The sequence below is a fragment of the Balaenoptera acutorostrata genome, chromosome 16 (genome assembly GCF_949987535.1).
Source record: "Balaenoptera acutorostrata chromosome 16, mBalAcu1.1, whole genome shotgun sequence".
Taxonomy (NCBI): Eukaryota; Metazoa; Chordata; class Mammalia; order Artiodactyla; family Balaenopteridae; genus Balaenoptera; species Balaenoptera acutorostrata.
The window spans coordinates 56,526,817-56,551,931 of record NC_080079.1 but is presented as its reverse complement, the minus strand read 5'-3'; the positions used below and the strand labels follow the sequence as shown (position 1 = coordinate 56,551,931).

Genomic DNA, 25,115 nt, shown 5'->3' with positions numbered 1-25,115 from the left:
CCAAACTTCATGAATTACATCAGGGCAGCGCATAGGCTTTGTCAACCCAGTGTGGAATCACAGATCAGAGGAATTGTTGGAGTGAAGGATTCTAGGTGGAGCCCATTGCCCCAGTGGATAGGTGGGGAAACTGAGGCCTGGGGAGAGGGGGTGAACAGGGATGTGATCAAAGGTAGTGGCCTGAGACTTTTCAAGTCAGACCCTAGCTCTCCTGACCCCAGATCTCCCTACTGCACCAAACAGAAAGGTGATTAAGAAAAAAAAAAAGATGCCCGTACTCTTCAATAGGGAATCAATAAATACATTACCTAACAAAAGAGTACAATCAGCTGTTAGTCCAATGAAACAGATTTCTGTGCTAACAGGGAAAGATGATGATGAGAACAAAGCAGGTTACAGAACGGCATGTCAAGTATAATCCTGTTAGGTTAGTGTGTGTGTGTGTGTGTGTGTGTGTGTGTGTGTGTGTGTGTGTGTGTGTGTGTATACATTAAACACAAATATATTTGTACAAACAAAAGACTAGGGAAGGATATGGCCAAACTCTGGACAGTGGTGTCTCTCGGGGAAGTTCGGCTCAGAATTTTCACATCCTACTTCCTATTTTTGTGTTGTTTCCATTTCACATTGTGCATGCGTTATTTTTATAATCAAGAAAGGAAAACCCAGATATTACCACTTGACAGTTTTACTCAAGTAAAGGTGCATGAGGCCTGGATAGCACTGTGCTGGGGAGATCAGGACTCATTTCAGGTTTGGGAGCAAAAAAAAAAAAAAAAAAAATTCCCCTTTTGTCCCCTATGCAGGCTTGCCGCCAGCAGGAAGTCGCAGTTCTCAGATTTAGCCACCAGAGGGCAGCAGGGGACCAGCCGATTCCTGTGAGAGGAAAGCTGGGGGATTTTGAGCTGGCAGGGATGTCGGAGGAGAGAGATCTGGGCCAAACTGTTTGAAGCAGTCTCCACTGTGGGGCGGGGCTGGGTCAGGTTCCCAGGGAGAGGAGGACCAGTTACATGCTAGGCAAAGGTCCCTTGCTGCAGCACAAGAGGGAAACTCGGGCAGAAACCTAGTCAGAGCTGAACTAACACGATGTGGGTGCCTGGGGAGGGAGGGGGACAGGCCTACAGGCCAAGGACCAGACAGATCAAAGGCCCTTCCTGGGGGCAAGGCGCAGGCTGCTCATCTCTTGCCACCTGGTTGGGATGAAGTTTCCAGAATGCATGGCTCAAGGGCCTGATAAGTAGGAGGCAGAGGCAGAGAGAGAATCACGGCGGGGGGAGGGGGAGGCCGCAGGAGCTGGGGGGGCAGCGTTTCAGAGGCAGCACAGGCCCAGGGGCCTGGCACCCCTCCATGAACAGTGCAGTAGCTAAAAGTTCTTAAGCATGGCCCAGGTGTTTAATCGTGACAGTGACCCTCAGGGGGTGGGCAGGCAATACCATTCCCATTTTACAAGGGAGGAACCCGGGGCTCAGCGGGGGAGGCGACTTCCTCAGCTCAGGATGACAGCTGATAAGTCGTGAAGCTGCAGTTCAGTGTCCAGTCTGTCTGACCCCAGGGCCCTTGCCAGGATGAGAGTGGGGAGGCCGAGATGGAGGTCACGGCAGGTGCCATGATCCTGGATGAACGAGGCAGGACTTGGACCCCAAACTGCCCCACAGGCTGCAGAAGCTGGGTGTGGAGGGGCGGTGGAGGCTGAGCCCTGACCTCCAGGAGTGACCAGAGAGGGAGGGGGGATGTTGAGCAGGTGGTAGAGGGGGATGCTGTTCAGCTCCCAGGGTGGAGGGCTCGGGTGGGAGAAAGACCCCCTTCCTTTCCTGGACCAAGAGGGAGGATGTGGAAGGGGGACAGGCCTGAATACAGGGCTCCAGCGGGGGAGGGCCGAGCGCCAGGGAGAGAAGGCACAGGGGTCCGGCCTGGCTCGCCCTGGAGGCAGTGGAGGTAGGAGCTGGGCTTCCCCTGCAACTGGGAAAGGGACCCCCCAGGAAGTTTTCAAGGACAGAGGTGGAAAGGGGTTGGGAGCTGTGTTGGGGGGCTTGGCTTGAGTTCTAGCTTCTGCACAAGCCCGCAGTAACCACCATGGAGCCTGCACTAAGTGGTTATTGGCTCTGGGCTACCATAGGAAGGCTGGCGGGCTCGGCTGGGCAGGTGTGAGGGGCCCAGGGAATTGGGGGCTGAGGGCAGGCCAGCCCCGCCGCCTGGCTGTCTTGGGCGGGTGGCACAGCTGCCAGAGGCAGGGACTAGGCCCTGGACCTGACACTGGGGGGTGAGGGGTGGGAAGTGGCGCTGGGAGGGGGCACAGGGAGGGGCTCTGCTTCTCTAGCTGTATGATCTTGGACAAGTCACTCAACCTCTCTGAACCTCGGCTTCCCTCTCTGTGAAATGGTACTCATCCCAGCACCCAGCTCACAGGGTCGCGGTGAAGATCAAGAATGATGATGCATGTAGATCACAGAGCACAGCGGCTGGCACACTGGACGTTGGCCAGATCTCACTCATTTATTCCACATTTAACCCTGCGGTGCACCAGGCCACACTGGCACTGCAGACGCACGGACGGTGGGGTGCTGGGAGTGAGCGGGGATGGGACTGGAGGCCCCCTCTGCCACCTTGCCCCCGTGCACCTCCCTGGCCTGGCTCCCTTGAGCTCGTCTCCTGCCCAGGAGCGGAACACACGCAAGTAGAAAGTGTCTCCTCTCTCAGCACCATGTGGGAGGCGGGCCAGGGAGCCGCTGGGGTGGCATTTGGATGCCTGACCTTTGGGAGCTTGTGGGGAGCCAGGGTCCAGCTGTCTGAGGGCAGGCAGGGGCCTGACTCCCCACCCAGGCCCCGAGAAGACGCCCCTAGTGCTTTGCTGAAGGCCTGAACGCGCTGGTGGAAATCCACTTGGAGTCTCTGGTAGGGATCAGAAAAAGCACAGAGCGTGGAGATGGGAGGGTGCAGTGGAGGACCCGTCTGCCAGTCTGGGGCGTTAGGGCCTTCCCTGGACCTCAGTTTCCCCACCCGCCATATTGGTCTCTGCCCTGGCTTCTGCCGGGACTGTTAGGAGCACACACACGAGGCCAGAGGGACAGGAGAGACTTGGGCCTGTGGCCAGGGCCCAGGGCAGAAGCCCGATGGCCGCAGGAGCCGGGGAGAGAAGCAGCCAGCACAGAGCCTCCGCTGCAGCCCAGTGTCCGCTGCAGCCTGCAGTATGTCCCGATTGCTGCAGCTCACAGATGAGGACACGTTCCAAGAAGGTGGTGGTGCTAGGAGCCTTGTCTGGGCCCCGCGAGGGGCCCTTGAGTCCCCAGGGCTTTTGGTGCTGAGGTGGGAGAGGGAGGGGTGGTTGAGCCCACATGCCTTCCCCCCCAACCCCAGATCTGAGACACTGTCCAGTCTCCCCTCCCCGTGCCTGGTTCCTTACACCAAGGCCTTCACTGGCTGGAGCTGCCTGTCCCCCCAGACCACCCCCGCCCCTGGGGCCCTCACTCCTTGCCCCACCTTTGCAACTGTGGGCATAGCATGCTGCCCGGGGCCGAGCCCCAGCTCTGCCTCTGAACCACGGCACTGGGAGGTAAGAACTCAGGGTTCAAATCCTGCTCCTCCCACTGGGTGACCTCAAGTGAGCCCCCGCCTCTAGAGGCCTCAAATGTGGGGTTAGGGTGGCGGAGGACACCAGCTTTGAGGAGGGCAGGCAGGGCTGGGCCCAGAGCTGGGTCCTCCCCTCTGGGTCCCCCGACACCCCTTTCTGCGGTGGACTCCGCTCTCTCTGCTCTCAGCTGCCGCCGCTGCCCCTGGACATGGACATTAGGTCCAACCGGAAATCCTTCCTGTCCAGGGGAATTACTGGTCTCCACGGTGGCAGATGTCGAAATGCAGGCTGTGTTTGCCTTGGGTTTGTTTTCTTTCCACGGAAAACAAAACAAAACAAATACGGGCGCATGCACACGACACACAAGGGCAGAAAATCGAACATTAACCTTGACACCTTGGCCCTAGCACAGGGGATACTCAGCCAGTGAGCAAGTGAACCAGGTTCCTGGGTTGGCGGCCTGGCACCCCTCGGACTCCCTGGGTGACCTCTGGCCGGAGCCACAGACAGTGGGAGCAAGAGATCCACAGCCCCTGGCCTGCCACCCGCCAGCCAGGTGCCAAGCTGTGTGCTGGGCCTTGTGTTCACGGGGCCGGCTTATCCGCACAGTGTCCTGGCGGAAGCTGGGGCTCAGAGAGGCCAGGGACTCTGCCCAGGGTCGCCCAGCCGGGGGAGGCAGGGCTGATCTGGAAGCCGGCACTGTGGGGCACGGGCCACTGAGACAGACGGGCTTCGTGTCCTCAGACCTGTACCGGGAGCGCAGCCCTCCCTGGGCTGTGGGTGGAGAGGCCCTCATGGGAGTGATTATCCTCTCCCCCGCCCACTCTGCTGGGCTGGGTCCCCCCTCTGCTCATTGCTTGGCTGCACTGACACCCACCTGCGCTCAGGCCAACTCTGGCCCTCCCCGCCATTTCATGCAGCCTGAGGCCAGGCACCCGGAGGTGAATTCTTCCTTTGTGCCAATAAGCAGGAAAAGGCTTGATGGCTCCCAGGATTCGCTGTGCACCCCAAATAAGACAAGGGGTCCTGCTTCTGGAGTTGGGAGCCTCTGTTCCTGTCTGTTTGCCACCCTTCCCCCCCATCCATGATCCCTGATGCCAAGGACTTACCTTGTTTTCTCTGCTCCATCTCAGGGGATGCATGGAGACATGGGCTGGTCCTCAGACATGTAGTTTAGCTATTTAATAAACTAGTTGCCAAAGTTTAAAAATTGGAGAATTTCACATAACAGCCTAGTCCCCCCACTACTCCCCACCCCACCCCAGGTGGTGTATTCTTAGATGGTAGCAACTGACTGAAGCCGAGGATGGGATGCCCTCCAGTGAGCTGGACGCCCCCTGCCCACGGCCTCCTCACAGCCATCACCATCCACCCCGCAGGACCCTGAGGACCATTTCAAAGCCTGGTGCTTCTCAACCGTGCACACTGGACTGATCAGGGACTTTAAGAACCTGAGGACACCCAGGCCGGTTTCTCAAGCATCTCTGGGATGGACCAAGGCTCCCATAGGCGATTCTGGTGAGCAGCCAGGTTGAGAACCGCAGGCGCGCTGATCCTGGGCCGCAGGGCTCCGTATGCAGGTGGCTCCTTCAGGCCTGCTTCGCCATGGCTCCAGGCCCTGTGAGCTGTGGCTTCCCATCTGTGGGCCCTGTCAAGAGCCCCACCTTGAGACAGCCCAGACTGGTCCTTGCTCAGAAGAAGGGCCCTCTGTTCCCTCTCCTGGGGACTTTCCAGGAGGCCCTGGACACTTGAGTTTGCTCACTGTGGGATGCCCAGCGTCTGAGGCCCAAATCCCTGTCTTGGTGAGAGGGCCAAGTGGGAGCTGCAGCTGCGAGGCCTAGGGCTGCTGTCTCCGAGGAAGATTCACTCCTATATATGGTCACCAGCAGTCCCATCGCAGAGCTAACTGTGACCTAATGTGCCGACAATCTTGCCCAGTCTGGGGCCCCGCTTGGGGAGGGCCCTCGCCCCGGAGAGAGTGTCCGTTTGGGGACAGGGGGGCTGGGAGGAGGCAAATCAGTGGGGTGGAGGCAGGGCAAGGACAAGACATTCCAGACGTGGGAGAGCGGAAGGGCAGGCCCAAGCCGCCCCTACCCAGCTCAGCACCCCCGAATCTGTGAAGACGTTCAGCTCCCTACCGATGCTCCATGTAAACAAGGACACCCAGGAGCCTCTCTTGCTTTTAAAAGTTCTTTTAATACAGCATGAAAAGGCTATATTTCTATAGGTAGGCCGTATACAGATTCTCCAGGAATAAGGCACACAACGGAATGCCATCCCGAGGGCGGCCCTCGGGAGAGGTCGGGAGGCTTCTCCACGCACCCTCCGAGCTGGCCCACGGGTTTTGTTTGTCTTTTTAGCTGGACACACACGTATTAACAGATACAGACACGGACAGGGTCACCACACAGGAGCAGAGGAGGTCGAACGGTGAGGTTGGCAACAGAGAGCGATGAACTCCCCCGAAGGCCGAACGCCTCCCAAACTCCAGGGTTAGTTGCCACACTGGGCTACGATGTAGTGATGCTGGATTAAATATTCGTTTAGAGTAGATTCAAGTCCATTAGATGTTGGAGGGCAGGTGTAAGGGCTCTGGGTGACAAATCCAAGTTCAAAGAGCATAGGGCACCGAGGCATGGCTCAGATGGCAAAGCTCCAAAGGGGGCGGCTGGAGAAGTCCGCCTCCTGCTTCCTCTTCCATCCTTGGGCCCTGCTGACCGGGACCCCTGGACCAGGCCAAGGAGACCATCTTTGGAGCTGGCCGACCATGGTGGGGCTAGTTAGTCACACGCCCCCTGCTCCCCAGGCACACTCCTGCCCCCCACAAGTTTAATAACCATAATAACAAGATAATAATAAGAAGGTGCAAGAGAATGGATTATAATGCTGTGTTATCCTCAGCTGAAGAGGTTCGAAGGGCTCACCATTCCCTTTTTCACTAAGTATCTAATAATAGCTTCCCTTAAAAAAAGGCAGTACTTTCCCAAATACACATATGTATAAATACAGGACAAGAACATATTAATAAGTCTAAGCACTTGAATAATATGCTGGCTACTTAATACTGATATTTTTATCCAGGGAAAACAACAGAGAATAACAATAATATGGCTTAAAGAATTGCAAAGTTTTTTTTCCTCATCAGAATTATGTACCAACTTCATATAATAATCTATGTAGACAATATTTCCTTCTTAATGTAATTCAGTTGCAGACTTTTTACAGACCAAAGCATAGTAAAAAATCAATCCCCCCCCCAAAAGAAACCAACAGGAAAAAGAGAAAAGTTCTCACCATAAATATTTTCTTGCAGCTCAACCAGAAGGTTTGCAAAAAATACTTCCAGAAATCTTCATTTGATATTCTATTGCCCTCCTGAAAGCTCTGAAGTTTTGAAAATGCCTCTCTTTTTGTTTACTTTAGTCTCAAAAATCAGGCAATCATATTTTTCTTTTCTTTTTCTTTTTTTTAAAAAAGCCCTCAAATATATACAGACAAAAATCACTGTGAAGATTTTTCGGGAGAAGGTAACAAATTCAGTGTTGTGAGAAAAATTGGAAACCATGCAGAAATTTTAACATCCATGAATTTTCGTTTCAAAATACACACATAGTATTTTTTCTTTAAAAAAAAAAAAAAGGAATTCTGTGTCAAGTATAACTCAAAATAAATACAAATTCACAAGTAGAACTATTGAATACTTCATATGGGGTAAACACCGTTCTCTCCCAACTGGATCGCTAGATCTACTAACTGCAAGCGATTGTCCCTTTGAACGTACTAAAACCACACACTTTCTTGTCTCCTGGGTGCCCAGGCCCTCTGAGCACTTAATTCTCACAGCACCAGCCTGGACAGCAGTGGCTTTCGCTGAGCACACAGAGCTCCCAAATTCAGCCAAACAGTGCAGGAGGGGGCGGTGTGGAAGGGCCGCCTCAGAGGGAGGGCCCAGCCCCTGCGGTGGCCAGCTCTGCACAGATGGCCAGGGCAATGGCTGCCAGCTGGACAAACCCGCTGCAAAGGTCACTTTGGGGTGATATCCCTTCTCCTCTTGGCCTGTGGAAGGCCCTGGCCTCCAGGGGTCTGGAGCCTGGGTTCTTTCTAGGGTGTGGGCTTCCCCCACGACTGCAGCCCAGGTACCTGAGGCCAAGGTCCCCCTGTGGAGCCAGGTCCCTGGAAGGGTTGGGACCTGGTCCTCGCAGCGGAGACCAGCACACCGCCCACCACTGCGAATGTTCTCGTTAGCAGGGCGCTAGGATGACTGACAGCAACAGCTTCTCCCTGGGGACAGAGAGCCCTGGAACAGGGTGACTCTGGCTCACCTTGACACCGTGGAGCAGGCAGGGAGCAGCTGGGAGGGATTCCTCAGTGGGCGTGTTCACAGTCAGGGGCAGGCCGCTACAGGGCTCAGGCTGGAGCAAATACACACTTCTTAAATGCTCAGAGGGCATGGTTCCCCACCCCCACCCCGCCCAAATCTACCCTGCAGCCCTCTGGCTGCAAATGCACTCACTCCATCTCTTCGACTCACTCCCTGGACCCCTGATTAACACTTTGCTGTAACTCCTCAGTTGTACAAAGCATTTTCATTTGAAAACAAAAGGCAACTGGACACGGGTTGGGTGTCCTTGAGCCGTGGTAAACACTGAATTTCAGGCCCATTTCGTGGCCTGATTTTTTTTTTTCCACAGAGGCATCATGTTGGGGCAAAATCAAGTGACCCAGCTCTGACAGCCGGTTCCCCTGGGAGAAAGGAAGGGTGATACGACAATAAAAATAGGACTTCTCACTGGGGAGAGAGCGAAGAGGAAGGCGATCCCCCGCTAGCCAGGACAGCGTCGCCCTGACCAGTGTGAGCGCCAAGAGGCCTCCCCCACCCTCGGGAGGTAGGAATCATTGTCCCCACTTTGCAAACGAGAGGTTCTGTAGCTTGTCTTGGGGCGGGGGAAACCCTCTCCTTCACGTTTGCAGGGTAGGGGACAACAGGCAGGGCTGAGCCTGCAGGGGCGACAGGGGAGGACCGGGATCCCTCCGCATGACTTCTTAAGTGACCGACTGACGGGTGATAGTCGGGGTACGGGACCTGGGGATACTGTCCAAGTAAAGCTTTCTGCTCCAGGAGACGGCACACAGCCAGGCTGAATCCCAGAACATCAGAACAGAAACGGGCCTCTCTCGGCTCTCTGCTGTCACTCTCTCACTTAACTAGTAGCGAAGCAGAGAGATGAGAGTCCTTCCCAGGCTCCACAGTGTGTCAGTGGTGAGGCCAGCATTAAAACCCGGGTCTTTGATCTGCCAGGCCTGTGTCCTTCCTGCCAGAGTGGCTTCCCTGCTGGGTCCTGTAGCCTCCATCAGGTGGTGGCCCCCTAGCGTGGGTGGGAGGGGAGGGAGAGGGGAAGGGAATGGGGCTGACAAAATCCAAGCAAGTTGGGGTAGTATGTGCTGGGAGAGGGGGGAGGCATTGCCTGATGTGCCCCAGGTCACACCTTGGGACACTGTCCAACATTCAGTGCCTCCCCGTCCCTGACCTCTGGGTCTATGGGGGCGGGGGGGCAGGGTGCGGCGCCCAGGTGCAATGCCAGTGACGGCAGAGGCGGTCAGGTTTGGGGCTCAAAGTGGCAGGGGGCAGAGATGCCCGCTCCCCAGCAGCTGCGAGAACAGGTGTCAGCTTGCCATGAGTGCTGACTTAGACAGAAAATTAGGGCTTTCTAAGAGTGGCTTTTCACACAGGGCAAACTGGAAGGTTCTGGGTGGGAAAAGGCGGCCTGGCCGGTCTTGGGGAGACAGTCCCCTGCAGGCTCTGGGATTCACAGTAAATTTAGTGCACTCGTGGCCAATACAAGGCTGCTCACCCCAAAGGGAGTCTCAGAGGAGAGCCTGCGGGGACACCAAGGGCTCTGCGTGGTCCTGTGCGCTGACCTCTGCTTGCCCTATCCCCTCCACACAGACCCAGGGCCCCCCCTAGAGAGTCGCAGAGACCCGGCCTTCTGGGGGCGCAGCTACGTCAGTAACACTGTTTGTCAACATACATGAGCCAAGAGCCCACCCCCTAGACCTGTAAGCCTGTGAGGGCACCCCCGCATGCACACAGGGGACACGCAGGGGGGTGGCGTCTTCTCTGGCTGGCAGGAGGGCGGCGGGGCCCAGCAGGCGGCCGGGTCATTGCACGCGCCGGCAATAGTAGCCCAGCACCTTGCACTTCTCGCACAGGTGCTGGGGGTGCTCCTTGCTCTGGTCGGACACGTCCAGGCCATCGGGCTTCTCCAGGGGTCTCTGCAGAGAGGAAGGAGGAAGCGGGCCCAAGGGTGGGGAGGAGGGGGCAGAAAGAAAGAAATACCAGAGGAGCAGGGAGAGTGAGGCAGATGTGGAGAGAGGCAGAGAGTGCTCGAGACAGACAGACAGGCAGGAGGAGGGAGACAGACAGGGAGGGCCCAGAGAGAGAGCGCAGGCGTCTGTAATCAGAGGTTGTTTCCCAAAGCGCCCAGGACCCTTCCTGCTTCTCGCCTGCTGCAGGCAACACGAGTGTCCTGCATCCTGCATCCTGGGAGGCATAGGCTGAGGCCTCGGGCTGGGGCCAGCGCTTTGGGAGGAGGTCTTGCACACAGAGCCCCAGGTCTAGATGCCACTTTGCCCCCCAACTCCACCCCCACCAGTACTCTCTAAGCAGCCACCACCTGAAGCTCACGAATGCCCGAGACAGAGGCAGCACAGCGGGGCACAGGCATTATCCAGATGGAGAAACTGAGGCCCAGCGCAAGGGAGACCCAAGCCGCACCTCCTGATTCCCAGCATCCACTGCTTCTTCCCAGGCCACTTGTCACCACCACACCTGCTCCTGCGGCCTCAAGACTCAAGGGGAGTTTAACCTGGACGGGGTCACAGTGTTTCAGGCTTCGGGTGAGCGAGCCCTTAGCTCTGTGATGTCAGCAGCCAGTGTTCCGATTCATCCCACATCCCAGGGCCTGGCACGGTGCCTGCCCCGTTAGTGGAGTGGCTAGGTGTTTCTGAACAGGGAAACTGAGGTCCAGAGAAGGGAGGTGACTTGCCAGACCTCTGAGGCTACTCACTCACGGTGTGGCCTCAGAGAGCCTCGGTTTCCACATCTGTAAAGTGGGCCATTGTTGCAGCTCATTTACAGGGCGGAGTCAGATGTCTAGATGCTTGTAAACTGAGTGGCGTATGGCACGTACAAGCACATTTCTGTTACACAGGGGGCTTCCCTGCTCCCTCTGTACCTCGCATCCTGGCTCTCAAAAGCGAGCTTGTTTCTCTGGAATATGTACGGAGGTTATTAGGCACACTTCCCGAGGCAGACGGTTTCTTGGCTGGCAGCCGTAGCCCCAGCCCAGAACCCCTACCTGTAGCAGGGTCCTCTGCATGGACTTGGGGGGACTCAAAGGAAGCTGATCAGGGCCAGCTGGGAACCACTTGCCAAGGACAGGGGGCAGGAACTGCAGGCTGGTGTGGGCCAAGGGAGCCTTGGTGCCAGTGACCAGGACCCAGAATGGTCCTGGAGGGAAGCTGAGCGTGAGCGCTAGCCCCTGGGCAGGCTGCAGACTGCTCAAAAATAGCGCACCAACTTTTCTGCCTGATTATGCAGTGCCTGGTCTGAAGCTGACACTCAGAGCAGAGAATGGACGAGTCAGAGGGCTCTAGAAAGCGAGTGTACGGACTGTTCTGATCCAGGGTCATAAAGCCCATCCCTGTGCTTCCAGGCCTAAAGCCACACTGGGAAGACAAGGAAATAGGGCAGGAGCCTTGGCTTCATCTCAATAAGCTTTTAATGACTGGCTTTCCTGGCCAGGGGAAAGGAGAAAGAGTTTGGCTTCATGTCAGACCTGGGCTCAAACTACCTATGAGCTGTGTGACCTTGGGCAAGCCACCTGACCTCTCTGATCCTCCACTTCTTCATCTGTAAAAGGAGATGTCAGTAACACTTTTCTCATGAGACTGTTGTTACAACTCAAGGAAGATCACAAATAGAAGGTGCGTAGCACATAAAAGTTATTAATGCTGTTTATTATTATTACTAATAGGAGGGGAATACCAGCTGGTAGAGAGCCACTGAAAGTTGAAGCCACAATTCCAAGCTGAAAGACCTGGGAAGGTCACATCCCCTGCCCTCCAGACATCTTGATGCACACCTACAGTATCCCAGGGCTTGGCCTACACGCCCCGGCGCTGGAGAGCTCCCTGGCGGCTGAGCTCACTGGTTCAGCCCATTGCCTCCACTGTAAGAAGCACTTCACGATCTTGGGCTGAAGTCTGGGTCCCTGTACGCCCATCCCAGTGATCCCAGCCACACAGGGGCCATGCAGACTCTCTGCTGGCCCCCATAGGTCCGATGTGAGCAGCTCTGAAGTCTTCCCTCCCCTAGACCAAACCCAGCCTGATGTCCAGCTCCCCTCCCGGACTCTTCATGCTGGCCCGAGCCCCTCCCTAAACCCGTCTTCCAAGTGGGGCCGGAGAGACCAGAGCAAGCAGGCCTGACACCACCCTTGCTCCCTGTGGTTTACACTTTGCAAAGCACGGCCACATAAATCATACAACCTAACGTCCTGTGAGGGGCATATTATCATCCTCCTATATTACAGATGAGGAAACCGAGGCTCCAAGACATTAAAGGCCTTGCCAGAGGCCTGCAGCTTTACCTACCTGCCAAGGGCTGTTGGGAGAGAACTTTCTCCTTTAGAACCTTAACTTGCCCTTCTGTAACTTGGGTGTGGGGGGGTTAATAACATTTGCTGTATGTGTGATAGGGAGAGAAGTAAATGAGATGACTGTCTTAAGGTAGTTTCTAACCATAAAGAGCTCTGTAAGACTCTGTAATTGCTGTGTGACCTCTTGCAAGTCACTTAACCTCTCTGCGCCTCAATTTTTCTCCTCTATACAATGGGCTACTAAGGGTACCTACTTGATAGGGTTGTTGTGAAGAGTAAATAAGTTAGTATATGCAAAGTTTTTAGAACAGTGCCTGGTACATAAAGAGCAGTGTTGATCAGTATTAATATCATGTATTATTGCTATTATTATTATGTGGAGGGAGCAGGCTGGGATCAGCGGAACCAGCTGAGTCCCTGTGGAAATGCACTTGCAACATCCTGGCCACCCCCACTTCTTGGCCATGACCCTGTCAGTGCCCCTTCCCTCCACGGGTCCTGGCTCAGCCCTGCCCAGGCACTGGGTGGAGGAGCTGGGGAAGCTGTCAAGGCGACTCCCCTCTGCGGAGGGAAAAACAGTCAGCAGCTGGGATTGATCACCCCAGGGCCATCCCCACCCCCCGCAGTGAGGCAAAGCCCATTAGTGTTTTCTTCTCATGGGGGGCAGGGCTGGCAGGGGGGAGCCGCAGCTGGAGACTGACGGGAAACAGATGTGGTAGGGGAGGGAGGGGAGGGGCAGTGGAGGGTTCTCAGGAGATGGATACCACACAGGTCAGAGCTCAGGGGGCAGGAGAAATAAAGCAACCCCTCTCCACCGTGGGGGGCAGGGAGAGTATGGGGGGGACAGAGGCTCTGAGCCCCTCCTCTCAGCTCTTCAAAGGCTCCTGACTGCTGGGGAGCCCGGCAGGGCCACCACCCGCTCTGCCCTCAGCCCAGCTTGCCACTTCCCTGAGGGAGAAGAGCCCTGTGACAGGAGATTGGGGGGGTGAGGCAGGGGGAGACCCGGTCCCAGGCCCCCCTGACTGGCTGAGTGACCTTGCTCAAGTCCCATCTCCTCTCTGGGCCTCAGTCTCCCCGCTGCACACAGTAGGTGCTCAACAAACAAGGGCTGAATGACGAGGAGAAGGAAGAGCAGAGCCACACGCACTTGGAAGATTCTTCCTCACTGGGCCCGGGAGACTCTGATCCTGAGTGTGGAGACGGGGAGGTGATGGTCAGGGAAGCTGCGCTTGGACTGAGCTTCGCAGGATGGAGACGAAGCAGGAGAGGCCACTGCCAGCCTGGGGGGTGGCGGTACGGGCCCGGCATCATGGAAGGGGTGCTAGGGCAATACAGGGGTGGGGCCGAGGAGGCTGGAGCTGCAGTGGGGAGTTGGGTCCCGGTGGACTTGGGTGCATGGGCTGGGCCCTGCCTCTCTGCTTAAGTCACAGAGGTGTGAGAATCATAAGGACTGAGCCTCCCAGACCCCCAGCACAGCCCCAAGCACCACACGTCTGAGCCCCTGCAGGAACTGGCCCATCCCCAGCCAGCCACCCTGACCTGCCCTTGCTGTTCCCCCTGTCCCCGCTTCCCCCAGGCCACTCATCTGTCCCCTCCAGGCTCCATGTTCTCCTCCAGCCCCAAACTTGATCCCTCTTCATGAGTTCCAGCTTCTCTACTGACCTTGGGTAAGTCACTCATGCCCTTTGCCTTAGTTTCCTCCTCTGTCAAATGGGGAGACAATAGAGCTGACCTCATGGGGTGGCTGAGAGGACGAAGGTATAAAATACGCAGAAGAGTGCCTGGCCACCGCACACCGCTGTCACAATTCTCCCAATTCCTGCCCGAGTCTCCAGTGACTGAGACGCACCTACAGCACCCTTCCTCTCTCCTGTGCTCGGAGCCCAGCCCAGCGCTTTGCTCCAGCCCACCCAGTTCAGGGGGCGTGAGCTGGGACACCAACGGAGGCCTGGCTGGCCTCAGGGCCGGGCTCCAGACACAGGTGCAAGTTCAATGCCAAGGCACCACTTCCACGTGGGGGCCCTGGAAAGGCCACGTGGCTTCTCAGGACTGCACGTTCCCTCCCAGTGAACAGGACACCCGGTCTGAGGGCAGAGCACACACGACGGGTGTGCAGGGGCTCAGCAAACGGCACCTGGAGGGTGACCACACCTGTGACTCAGAACAGGAGTTCTCTGAACGCCAGTTGCTAACCCTGTCTGATGGAATCCTGTCCCTTGGGTTGGAGAGGAAGCTCCTGGAAAGCCAGGCAGCCCCCTGACCTTCGTCTTCCTTCAGAGCCTGCACAGACCTGGCGAGCAGCTGTCGACAAAGTGCGTCCAGTAAGAGAAAGTAGGAACCCCTCTGACAGCACGGGCCACGCACAAGGGCCCTGGGAGAGCAGAGTTCAATGAGGGCGAGTGTGCTGACAGTCAGACACTTGGGGAGGTGCTTTTGAACTGGGGTTCCAGACCTGCTCGGGAATTGCCAGGAAGACTTCAGGATCCAGGATGCCGTGGCCCCTTTACACTGCCCGCCTTCAGCCCCAGCCCCGACGTGCTCCTACAACACTACGTGCATATCACGTGCCCTGCGCCCAGCCACCGGGTCATCAAGCCTGTCTTGGCGCTCCAGGGCCTTGGTGTCTCCCTTGGTGCCATTAGGTTGTGGGCCAGGCCCCCTGCACTAAGGAGCCCCTTGTCCACTGGGCTGCACGGCCAGCTTCCCATCTATTTGCCTGTGTGCGACAGTGTGGGTGATGGGAAACACGGAAACCCTTGGGGGCGGGAGGATGGAGAGTCTGCAAACAGAGGCAAAGGAGGCCTGCACGAGGGTCATAAAATCACAAAATGTTTCAACCACAAGAGTCCTCTTGGACAACTCCCAGATGCTCCTAGTAGGATAAAGACCAAATTCCGTGCCATGGCCTCCAAGCCAGCCCAAGGCAGCCCGGCCCCTCCTTCCGCACTCTGCTTCACCCCTCAGCTCCTCCAGTGCTCGGCTCGGCCCTGTCCTCTCCACTCTGCACATGCTGTTCCCTCACCAGAAGCGCACCCTCCCCTCTCTGCCACTCCCACCCCAGCCCCCTTCGTCTGCTGACCCTCCACTGCCCCTCCGAGCTCAGCCTGACGTTACTGCCTTGGGGGATCCTCCCCTACCCTCCTGCCTCCCTTTCCCTGTGGCCTCCTCTGCCCTCTGCTCCTGCCATCCTTCTTGGTGACTCAGCTTACACAGGGAAGGCTCGCCCCACCCCCGCTCCTCGGTACCCCAACTACCTCACCAGCAGTGACCTTGTCTCCCACCATCCCCTCAGCCACAGCCTGGACTTGGTCTTCAGAAACCTGCGCTCTGTCCAGCTCTCGGCTCCGCACTTCACCCAGTCCTGGCCCCGCCTCTCCATCAGGGCCCCTCTGGCTTCCCTTCCCAGCCGTCTCGCTCACAGCCCAGGACCACACTCTTCCAACATCACACCTGACTCTTTGACCTCGTCCCTCTGAAACACTCATCCAGCACACCTCTGTCCCCGAACCCCTGTAACACCACCTCTGGCCCGCACCTGTGCAGTGAACACTACTGACCAAGTCGCAGAACTGGGCTGACGGCTTGGGTGACAGTTATGATCTCGAAGCTCCCCCTGGGCTGGGATGCTGCTTGCCAGTCTGGCTATGTTTCTCTAGTAGGTTTGCCTCCTCCCTTGTCCTTCCCCAAGCCCACCACACCCCTCCTCACTCTGACTTTTAGCTGAAAACCTCGTGTCCCATTTCACTGAGAAAACAGAAGCCCTGGAAGTGAGGTCCCCCTTCTCTGCCCCATCAAACCCACGACCCTCCCCAATCATCCCCCACCTCCCTCCCTCCTGGGCTGATGATAAGGCATCTCCCTCTTGTCCCCTTGTCATCAGCCTTTTGCTTTCTTCTGGGTCATTCTCATTTGCCTATAACATGCTCCAGGCTCTCCCATCTTCAGAACACCCACCTCAACGCCACCGTCCCTGCTCTAGCTACTGTCCCATTTCTCTGCTTCTCTCCACAATCAATGCCCTTTGCAAAAGTGGACAGTGAAGGTATTTCCTCTGCGGCCTGGCCCAGGGAACCTTCGCCACCATGGACACTGCCCTGGCCAACAGATCCACTGTGAATTAACATCTCCCCTCTGCCTCATGTCCGACCTGCAGGGCATTGGCTTCAGTGGTTCTCAGAGCTTGGTGGCAGCTCAAAAAGTCCTCCAGGTAAAAGTGATGCCCCCCAAAGTTTCGGGACCAGCTCCTTATTACCAAACCTCAAGGGCCCTTCCCCATGGTCATTACACCTGACATCTCAGCACCAGCCGCCACCTGTGCCACCCTCCCACCTCCAGGACTCCACGCTCCTTGGTCCTCCTCCTCGCTGGATGCTTCTCCTCCATCTGACCTCCGAATGCTGGGATTCTAAAACACATGGTCTGGGGAATCCCTTCTCTACTTTGTCCACATTCTGCAGGAAATCTCATCATTCCCTAAATACCTTTAGGCCAATGGTACCCAATTACCGGTGAACCACCTTGACTTCTCATACGAGCTTCAGAATAACAAACCCAACTGCCCTCTTGACATCTTGACCTGGATTTTCAGGAACATCTCAAATGTATTAGAGATCTCTTGCCTTTATCTAGAACACCTATGTCCCATCCCAACTGCCCCCAGCCCAGGCTGCCCACCTTGGTAACGACCACCTCCATCCACTCAGGAGCTCAAGCCAGAGTGTGATTGTTCTGGATTCCTGCCCCCCCCCCACCTTTCACATCCAATCCCGTGATGCTCTGTGTTGGACCCAGGTCCAGAGCCACCACCTTAGCTCAGACCTCCTTCGGTTCGCCCGGGACTATGGCCATGGCTTTCCTGCTGGTCTCCCCAGTCTCCCAGCCCCTCTAGGCCAGTCTCTACACACAACCAAAGCAATCATCTCAAAATGAAACTGAAAGCCCTGTTGCTGGGGGCTTCCTTGTAGGGCCCCCCAAATTCCTCTGGTGACGGCTCCATTTAGCTCTCCCATTCCTCCCACTCCACCCTCCCGTTCCTTCACTGAGCTTTCAGCCTTGAGCATCTCAAGTCCAACAGCCTCAGGGCATTAGCGCTTGCTGTACCCTCTTCCTAGGATGGGATGGCCATCCTCCCTCTTGTGACAAGTCTAGCTTCCTCCCCTGCTTCAGGTCCCAGAGTAAATGCCGCCTCCTCTCTGCAGCCTGCAGTAAGTGAGTGCTGCCTGGGATGAGCCGCCTCAAGCCCCTCCCAGCAGGGCAGGCAGGCCCTTGGCCACCAGCCCCGTTGCACAGTATCTGGCACCCAGTAGCCACCTTGTAAACATGCGCCAACTGGGCGAAGAACCAACAAAATGCACTTTTCTACAGCATCCCGCTGCCTGCGCATCCCTCTTTGTGTCACGGTTGCAGTTCGTTACTTTCAAAATTCACTGGGGTCTGTGGTCTCAGGGTCTTCGTACAGTTGCCCCTTTATCTTCCTTCCCTTTCTGGAGAAACAGGCCCTCTCCCCCCCATGTCCTATGAGACAAGGAAAGAAAGGGCTAACTTGGATAGATCTGGTCTCATCCCCATCGTATGAAGGAGCAAACTGAGGCTCAGTAAGGGAAACGGTCACCCTCCCCTGGTTCTTACGCCTCACCTGCTTCCCGCTCCCCCACCCCTCGCCCGGCTCACCTGCTTGTGTGGGTACACGTTGATGTGACACTTGATGCACTCCTGCCCCATATTGGCCCAGGAGTTCCCGCTCATCCATTTTCTCTTGCACTTGGGACACTTGTACTCGCCGAAGCAACGCTTTTTGCCCTGGTACGGGGTCAGACCCTCGCCTTTGGGGCGTGCCTAGAGGACACGAAGCAAACACAGGGATTAGGGTCCAGCAGGCCAAAATGATGCCCCACGGGGTCCTCATGGTTTCCCTCTTCAGCCTTCATGCCCTGTGTCCCCATGTGCTGGACACATTTTGTCCCCAGTCCAGAGAACACCAGAGTCACCCTCAGAGCACACATGGGAATCCCAAGGCTGGGAGACTCGTGTGGGGACAGAGAACAGAGGAGGTGGTGAGTGGTGCACATCTCTTTTAGATTTAAGGGAGCAAAGTCCTCAATGGTGGCTAGGAACTATTCCTTTAACTCTGCTGTCATGAAGGGGCAGCTGGTGGTCACATGACCTCACACAGGTACTCTCTGGCCCTGGGTGGTGTGGTTTAAATGGCTACTGAAGAGACAACGCAGGCAGAATACAACCTTGTAGGCAGCGAAAGTGTGTCTCCCCTCACCCCTGCTCCCAGCCACCTGCTCCCTTACCTGGCGGCTATCTGAATTTCCTTTAGACCACCCCAAAGATGGGCTCTCCATTTACAAACATATACACCATATACATATGTACGTGCGTCCTTTCTTTTCCCTCACTCGTATGGAGACAGATTACATACTTGGTTCTACATCTTCCCTTTTTCACTTAATAATATATCTCAGACATCTATATAATATTTTCCCCCAGATCAGTATAAACAGAGCTGCTGTATTGTGTTTGAGGGTTGCACAGTATTCAAATCTATGCAAGGTTGGTAGTGCTTTCCCATCACTACTGCAAATGTCTAGATTGTTTCCACTCTTCTATTACAAGCAATGCTACTATGAATAACTTTGCATATATGTGTGTATATACATATATAATTTTGCACATGTGAGAGTACATTTGTTGAATAAATTCCTAGAAGTTAAATTGCTGGGTCGATGGGTATGTACAATTTTCATTTTTAAAGATGACAATTACCACTACCCGCCTCCACCCCTCCAGCTGCAGGTGTACCAACTTAATGCCCTGTCTCCTCCCTAACAGAGTTTTCATCATTGCCAACCTAAGAGGTAGAAAATCTTCTCAGAGTAGTTTTGACTTGTACGACATGTATTATGAGCAAGAAAGAATTTTTGCATTTAAGAACCACTTGTGTTTCCTTTGTGAACTGTTAGTTCATATCCTTTGTGATTTTTTTTTTCTGCTGGGGTTTGGTATTTTTCTTGTTGATTTGTAACTGCACTTTATATATTAAAGAAACTAGCTCTCTCCTACATGGTATTTTTTTTTAAAGCAGCTTTTTTGAGATATGGTTCACATACCCGACATTTCACCTATTTAAGGTGTACAATTCAATGGATTTTAGTATATTCACAGAGTTATACAACCATCACTACAGTCTAATTTTAGAACATTTTTCGTTACTCCCCCAGAGAAACTCTGTATTCATTAACAGTCACTCACCATCCAACCCCCCACTTCCTCACTATACCCAGCCCCAGGCAACCACTAATTTACTTTCTCTTTCTACAGATTTCCCTATTCTTGACATCTCATACAATAATTGCCCTTTTGTGTCTGGTTTCTTTCACTCACTGTAGTGTTTTTAATGTTCATCCACATTGCAGCATGTAACAGTATGTCATTCCTTTTTGGTGCCGAATAATATCCCATTATATGGTCATGCCATATTTTATTTACTCATTCATCAGAGGAAAGACACTGGGTTGTTTCTAATTTTTGGCTATTATGAATAATGCTGCTATGAACATTCATGAACAAGCTGCCTAGTGTTTTAGAAAGTTGAATTTGTTGCCCCATTATTTGAAAGTGCGAGATTTCACGTAGAAATATGACCACATTGGTCCAGAATTCTTGCTGGTGATTATCAGCTGAGGTTAAGGAGTGGCCGCCCCATCAGACCGACTGCAATGCATTCTCCGTGTCACCTCTGTTCCGACCAACTGCGCCCTGCATTATGTCACCTACTTAGCACTCACAGGATTTGAGTTTGAGGCCGGCTTAAACGCAGGCACTACACTGTGACTATCAGTCATTCCTAGACTGGCATCCTCAGCATTGCCTGGGAGCTCATTCGAAATGCAGAATCTCAGACCCCATCTTAGATTCACTGAATCAGAATTTGCATTTTCACAGGAGCCCCAGAGAATTCATACGCTATTAAGTTTAAGAAGTACTGGTCTATGAGATGGTCTGTTTCCATAGTAATGTTTCCCTGGGTATTTGCCTGTTTCTGAAGTAGTGCATAAAGGTTAAGAACACCAGACTCTGGATCCAAATCCTAGCTCTGTGATCCTGGGCGAGTCACTTCACAAGACTAATGATAGGAACTACCACGAAAGACTGTTCTGAGGATTAAGTGAGGTAAAACACTTAGAACAATGCCTGGCAAATCAAACAGGAGTATTAATTATTATTATTTAATAATATAGAACAATAGCGGTATATAAAATAATAATTTCTTCCTTCAGTAATCATGTCTTTTTTGCCCAGCCGCCATTACCACCACCTGGTGACAACTGACTAGAATTACAGACAAAACCCTAAAAACGGACATACATGCTGAATGTGTAAATCTAAACTTAGAAAGTGACAACAACACCACCGGTCTTTTGGGCCCACTGCCTAATGTCTTTTGGATCCTTATTGGCCTTCCTAGCAGCCATGATATCATGGGGAGAAGACCGAGCTCCAAGGCAGGGCTGGCTCTCGGCACTGGTCAGGTCCATGAGAGAGGCTAGTTATGCCAAGGGAAGCACTTGGTGTGCAGCCAGGGCCCAGGGTCCAGTCGATTTGCAGTAGACAGGCCAACTATGACTCTGAAGGCACTTTGAGCTGTGTTGGTCTTAAGATAGGGGGTGTGCAGTGACCCAACCACTTCTGGTGGCACGTTTTTCTACCTGGTGCCTGGTACCCACAACTTACACAGCCTCCGTTCTGCAGTAATCCTGAAATAAAGTACTAGATGAACTCAGTTTCCTGGTCCCTGTTCTTAAAGGCACTTACATTTTAAAGGGGGACAAGGGATAGGCATGTGGTACCTCACTAATGGTAGGATTTGAGACTCTTTGGTTGAAGTGGGAAATGTGGGGACCATCACCAGCCAGACCCACTCTGGGATCTGGTTCTGCAGGCCTCTTGGTTCAGAGACTGATGGGACCTGGCACCTGGCCTCACACAGCTGGGGCCAAGGGCAGGGGTCAAGGCATCTCGGGACACTCAGCAGAGTGAAGGGTGAGGATTGGGGCAAGATTGACAATTCAGTTCCCAAAAAGTCTCTGCTTCAGAAATGAACAGGAAGGAAAGGTAAACAAATAAAGAAGATACAGCATGTGCACCAAAGGGAGAAGCAGGAAGATGAGAGAAGAGCAAGGAGGTGAGTTGGAAAGCATCACCGCACCACGTAATTAGAAAACTGGCCATTCTGGAGCCTTCCATCAAGGACTGGGAGCTTCTGGGCAGGGACAGGGGCTCCAGGCTCCTGCAGTATCAAACATCTTCAGCACACCATTCCCACACTGCTGTCAGGCCAGGCGCTGAGAGGGTCCAGCTCTGACGCCCCACCACATGAGACGTGGCTCAGATCTTGGACTTCAGGGCCAGATGCCAGTGATGGCATTCTGCCTCTGCCTGTGACTATCTGGGGGACCTTCAGCCAGCTATGCAACCTCTTTGTGACTTGGTTTCCACATCCAGGAACCCAGGATGATGATAACGGGCCAGCTTTCCCAGCGCTGTTGGAGGGATTTGATGCATTCACGCAGATGAAGGTCTTAGCTCGGTGGGTGGACATTGCAAGTGCTCAGTAACCATTAGTGATTTCAGTAGCATTCGCTTCTGGGGCTTGTGCAGAGAGAGGGAGCAGATGTGTTCCAGGTGATACAGAGGCTGGGGCTGAGACCATTGGGCATAAACTGTAAGAGGAAAGTCCCAAAGATGGGAGGGAAGCCTGAGTAGAGGGTGGGCTCACCACCCCTGTGTTGCCAGGGGGTGGGGGTGGCAAGCAAAATAAGAACAGCATTAGGTGTCTTCACCTTCTGGAATCCTCAGGGGGAGCCAAGAAAGGTAGAGGAAGGCTGTGGAAGCTCTGTGGATGCTGCTGGCAGAGGACAAAGGGAAGAGTGAAGAGAACAGACTTTTACGAAGGACCACCTGTGCGCTAGGCTTTGTGCTACAACTCCATGGCCTGTCAGGCTCCCATTCAACTCTCCCCATAACCCTGTGGGGCAGGGAGTATCATCAAACCCACTTAACAGATGGTGAAACTGAGGCACAGGGAAAGGGAGGCACTTGCCAAAGAGTTTCTAGTATGTGAGGGGCAGGAGGCCAGGCCCAGCAGGCTTTTCCACAAGGCTACACCTTTTCTGTCTGTCACCCCCAAGTGTGTCCCCACCATGAAGCTGAGGCCTGTGCTCAGGAGAAGAAATCCCCCAGGCCCCAGGGCCTCCAGCTCAGCCTAGCCCAGTGGCTTTGCCCTCCTACGGGTCAGAGGGGAGAGATGCCTGTGGGGCAGGGGCAGAGAGGCAGTGGGTGGAGGGAAGGCAGGCCAGCAGGCAGCTCTGGGCAGTGAGCAGCAGTTTCCCGGAAGGGCTCAGTCCCACCACTGTTACGCTTACAGACAAGGGCAGGGCCAAAGGGAGTAGGAATTTTTGACAGAAAGAAGGCTTCTCTGCCTCCCACACTTTTCCCCTGCCTCTCCTCCCAGAAAGGCACGGCCTCTTCTCATAAACGTCAGCATGAAGCAGACAGTGACTACCAATGGCCCTGCAGGGACCACTACCCACTCCGGCTGGGAAGCAGGCCAGGCCTGACCAGGCTCTCCTGACCCGGGTCCCTGCCACATACCCCTCTGGGAAATCACATCTACCAGGAGCTCAGGCAAAGCTCAGTGGGGCTCAGAAACCAGCCCTCTTAGTATAGACAGGCCCTCTGGGGACCAAAGGGGCCAGGGGACTTGCTCAAGGACACAGAGCAAATGAGGGACTGAGCTGAGACGAGGGATCAGGTCCTCTGACCTCCAGACTAGGCTAGAATCACCATGGAGGGGAGCCTGGGAAGTGAGAGATGGTGGCTGGCATGGTGGTGGGAAGGAGGACTTGTGCCAGGGAGTAACCAGGGCAAAGCAGGGCGGGGAGTGGGAGGAGACATCCGGGCAAGCCAGCAGCTTGGGGAGAGATGTAGAGGATGCTGAAACTACCTGGGCACTTTTGCAGGATGGCTCAGTGTTTTCTTCCCAAAGGCTCATGAGATTTCTTGTGGCTGGACACTAGGTAGTGAGCTCCCTTTCACTAGGGGTATGCAAGCAGAGACTGGGTGAACAACTATCAGGGACATTGCCAAGGGGACTTTTGCCCTGGTCAGACAATTGGACCAGGTAACTCTGAGGGCACTTCAGCTCTGTAATCCTCCCAACTCTTGTTGCTGGTGAAGGCCAACCAGGCAGGTGTGGAGAAGGAACACGCTCAGACACTGCTGGGGGTGGGCTTGAACAAGTACATTTCCTACTGCATTTCTATAGTGCAACTTGGTGGTAAGGTTTCAACCTTTAAAAGTTCCATTCCTTCCCTCCCAGCAAATCTATATCTGGGTGACCATCCTAAGGAAATAAAAGATCAGAGGTGCAGACCACAAGGATGTTCAAGGATATCCATCACAGCATTGTTTATGACAGCGACAGGCTGGAAAAAAACCAATGCCTTGGTTCCCTAAATGACGTTACACCCATTGGACAAATGACAACAAAGCCATTAAAATATTTATGAGGTTTTTTAAAAAGGGTTTGGGAAGATATTTTAACAAGAAAGCAGGATAAGCGATTGAATATAGACTGCTCCCAGAGTAAAACTGTAAAAAGGAAGAATGTGCAAGGAAAGGGCCGGCAGGAGATCAGTCAGAAGTGTTCAGAGGTTGCCTCCAGGAGACAGGATGCTCTGCTCTAATTAATGAATTGTCTTGAATGAGTAGGTATGACTTTGATGGAGAAAATGATGATGGTCCATCAGCTGACTCCCTGGCCTGCAGGCCCCTCCTGCCCACAAGGGGGCGCCCTGTGCTTTTCCAAGGTGGTGGGAACCAGACAGAGATGGCAGCTCTGTCCATACTTGTCCCCTGGGGCCTGGGTGCCAGGCAATGGCCAACCTCTGGCTGCTGGTTCTGTTGGACCATGTTCATGTCTGTAGAGCTGCCCGGCCCCCCACCCCCCGCCATGGAGTGGACGTCCCACCCCCTGGATCCCATTTGGTCCCTCAATTTTGAGGACAGCTGGAAGTATCCACACCTATCACATGACATAAGAGTCTGGCTGGTCACTGTGCCCATCAATTTCCCTGCCCCTGCTTCCTGAAGTCCCACCAGGAGTGAGTCAGGCTTCAGAGTGAAGTTTGTTTTCCTCTTGGTCCCTTTTAGACTGTCTTTTTTTTTTTTTTTTAATTAATTAATTAATTAATTAATTTGGTTGTGTTGGGTCTTCATTGCTGCGTGCGGGCTTTCTCTAGTTGCATTGAGCAGGGGCTAATCTTCGTTGCGGTGCACGGGCTTCTCATTGCAGTGGCTTCTCTTGTTGCGGAGCTTGGGCTTTAGGTGTGTGGGCTTCAGTAGTGTGGCACGTGGGCTCAGTAGTTGTGGCTGTGGGCTCTAGAGCGCAGGCTCAGTAGTTGTGGTGTATGGACTTAGTTGCTCCACGGCATGTGGGATTGGGATCTTCCTGGACCAGGGATTGAACCCGTGTCCCCTGCATTGGCAGGCGGATTCTTAACCACTGCACCACCAGGGAAGTCCCTAGACTGATTCTTTTTTGCAGGGAGATGACATTGTCATCTTTGGTAGCTTGAAGGAGAGCATCCCAGGGACCCTGGCCCAGGAGGGGGCAGTGAGGTGGGGTACTGACGACCTGAGGCCATGCCCTGTGCATCATGACTCCACACTGGCTTCTGCCCCAGGACGCACGGCCTCTGCTCTCTGGATCACGGTTTCAACTATGGGCCCCAGCTGCAGGCCTCAGCCCCAGCCCTGGCCACAACACCTCTGTCTGCCCAGGAGAGCAGCCTGTGCCCGGCCAAGCTCTGGGACACAGT

General features: G+C 54.4%; 1 protein-coding gene across 3 annotated transcripts in view; it reads right to left on the bottom strand.

The window, feature by feature from the left end:
- Nucleotides 1-5,744: 5,744 nt before the first annotated feature.
- Nucleotides 5,745-25,115, bottom strand: part of ZCCHC24 (zinc finger CCHC-type containing 24) — a 62,376-nt gene continuing 43,005 nt past the window's right edge. For 2 of the 3 annotated variants that reach the window (XM_007184201.3, XM_007184202.3), the window contains 2 exons: nt 17,899-18,063; nt 5,745-9,841 (listed from right to left, as the gene is read on the bottom strand). In XM_007184201.3, the coding sequence (XP_007184263.1) occupies nt 9,728-9,841; nt 17,899-18,063 (279 nt within the window). In that variant the 3' untranslated portion in view covers nt 5,745-9,727. Of the gene's footprint in view, nt 17,743-17,898; nt 18,064-25,115 lie in introns of all 3 variants that reach the window. The other variant, XM_057530936.1, reaches the window with a different exon arrangement.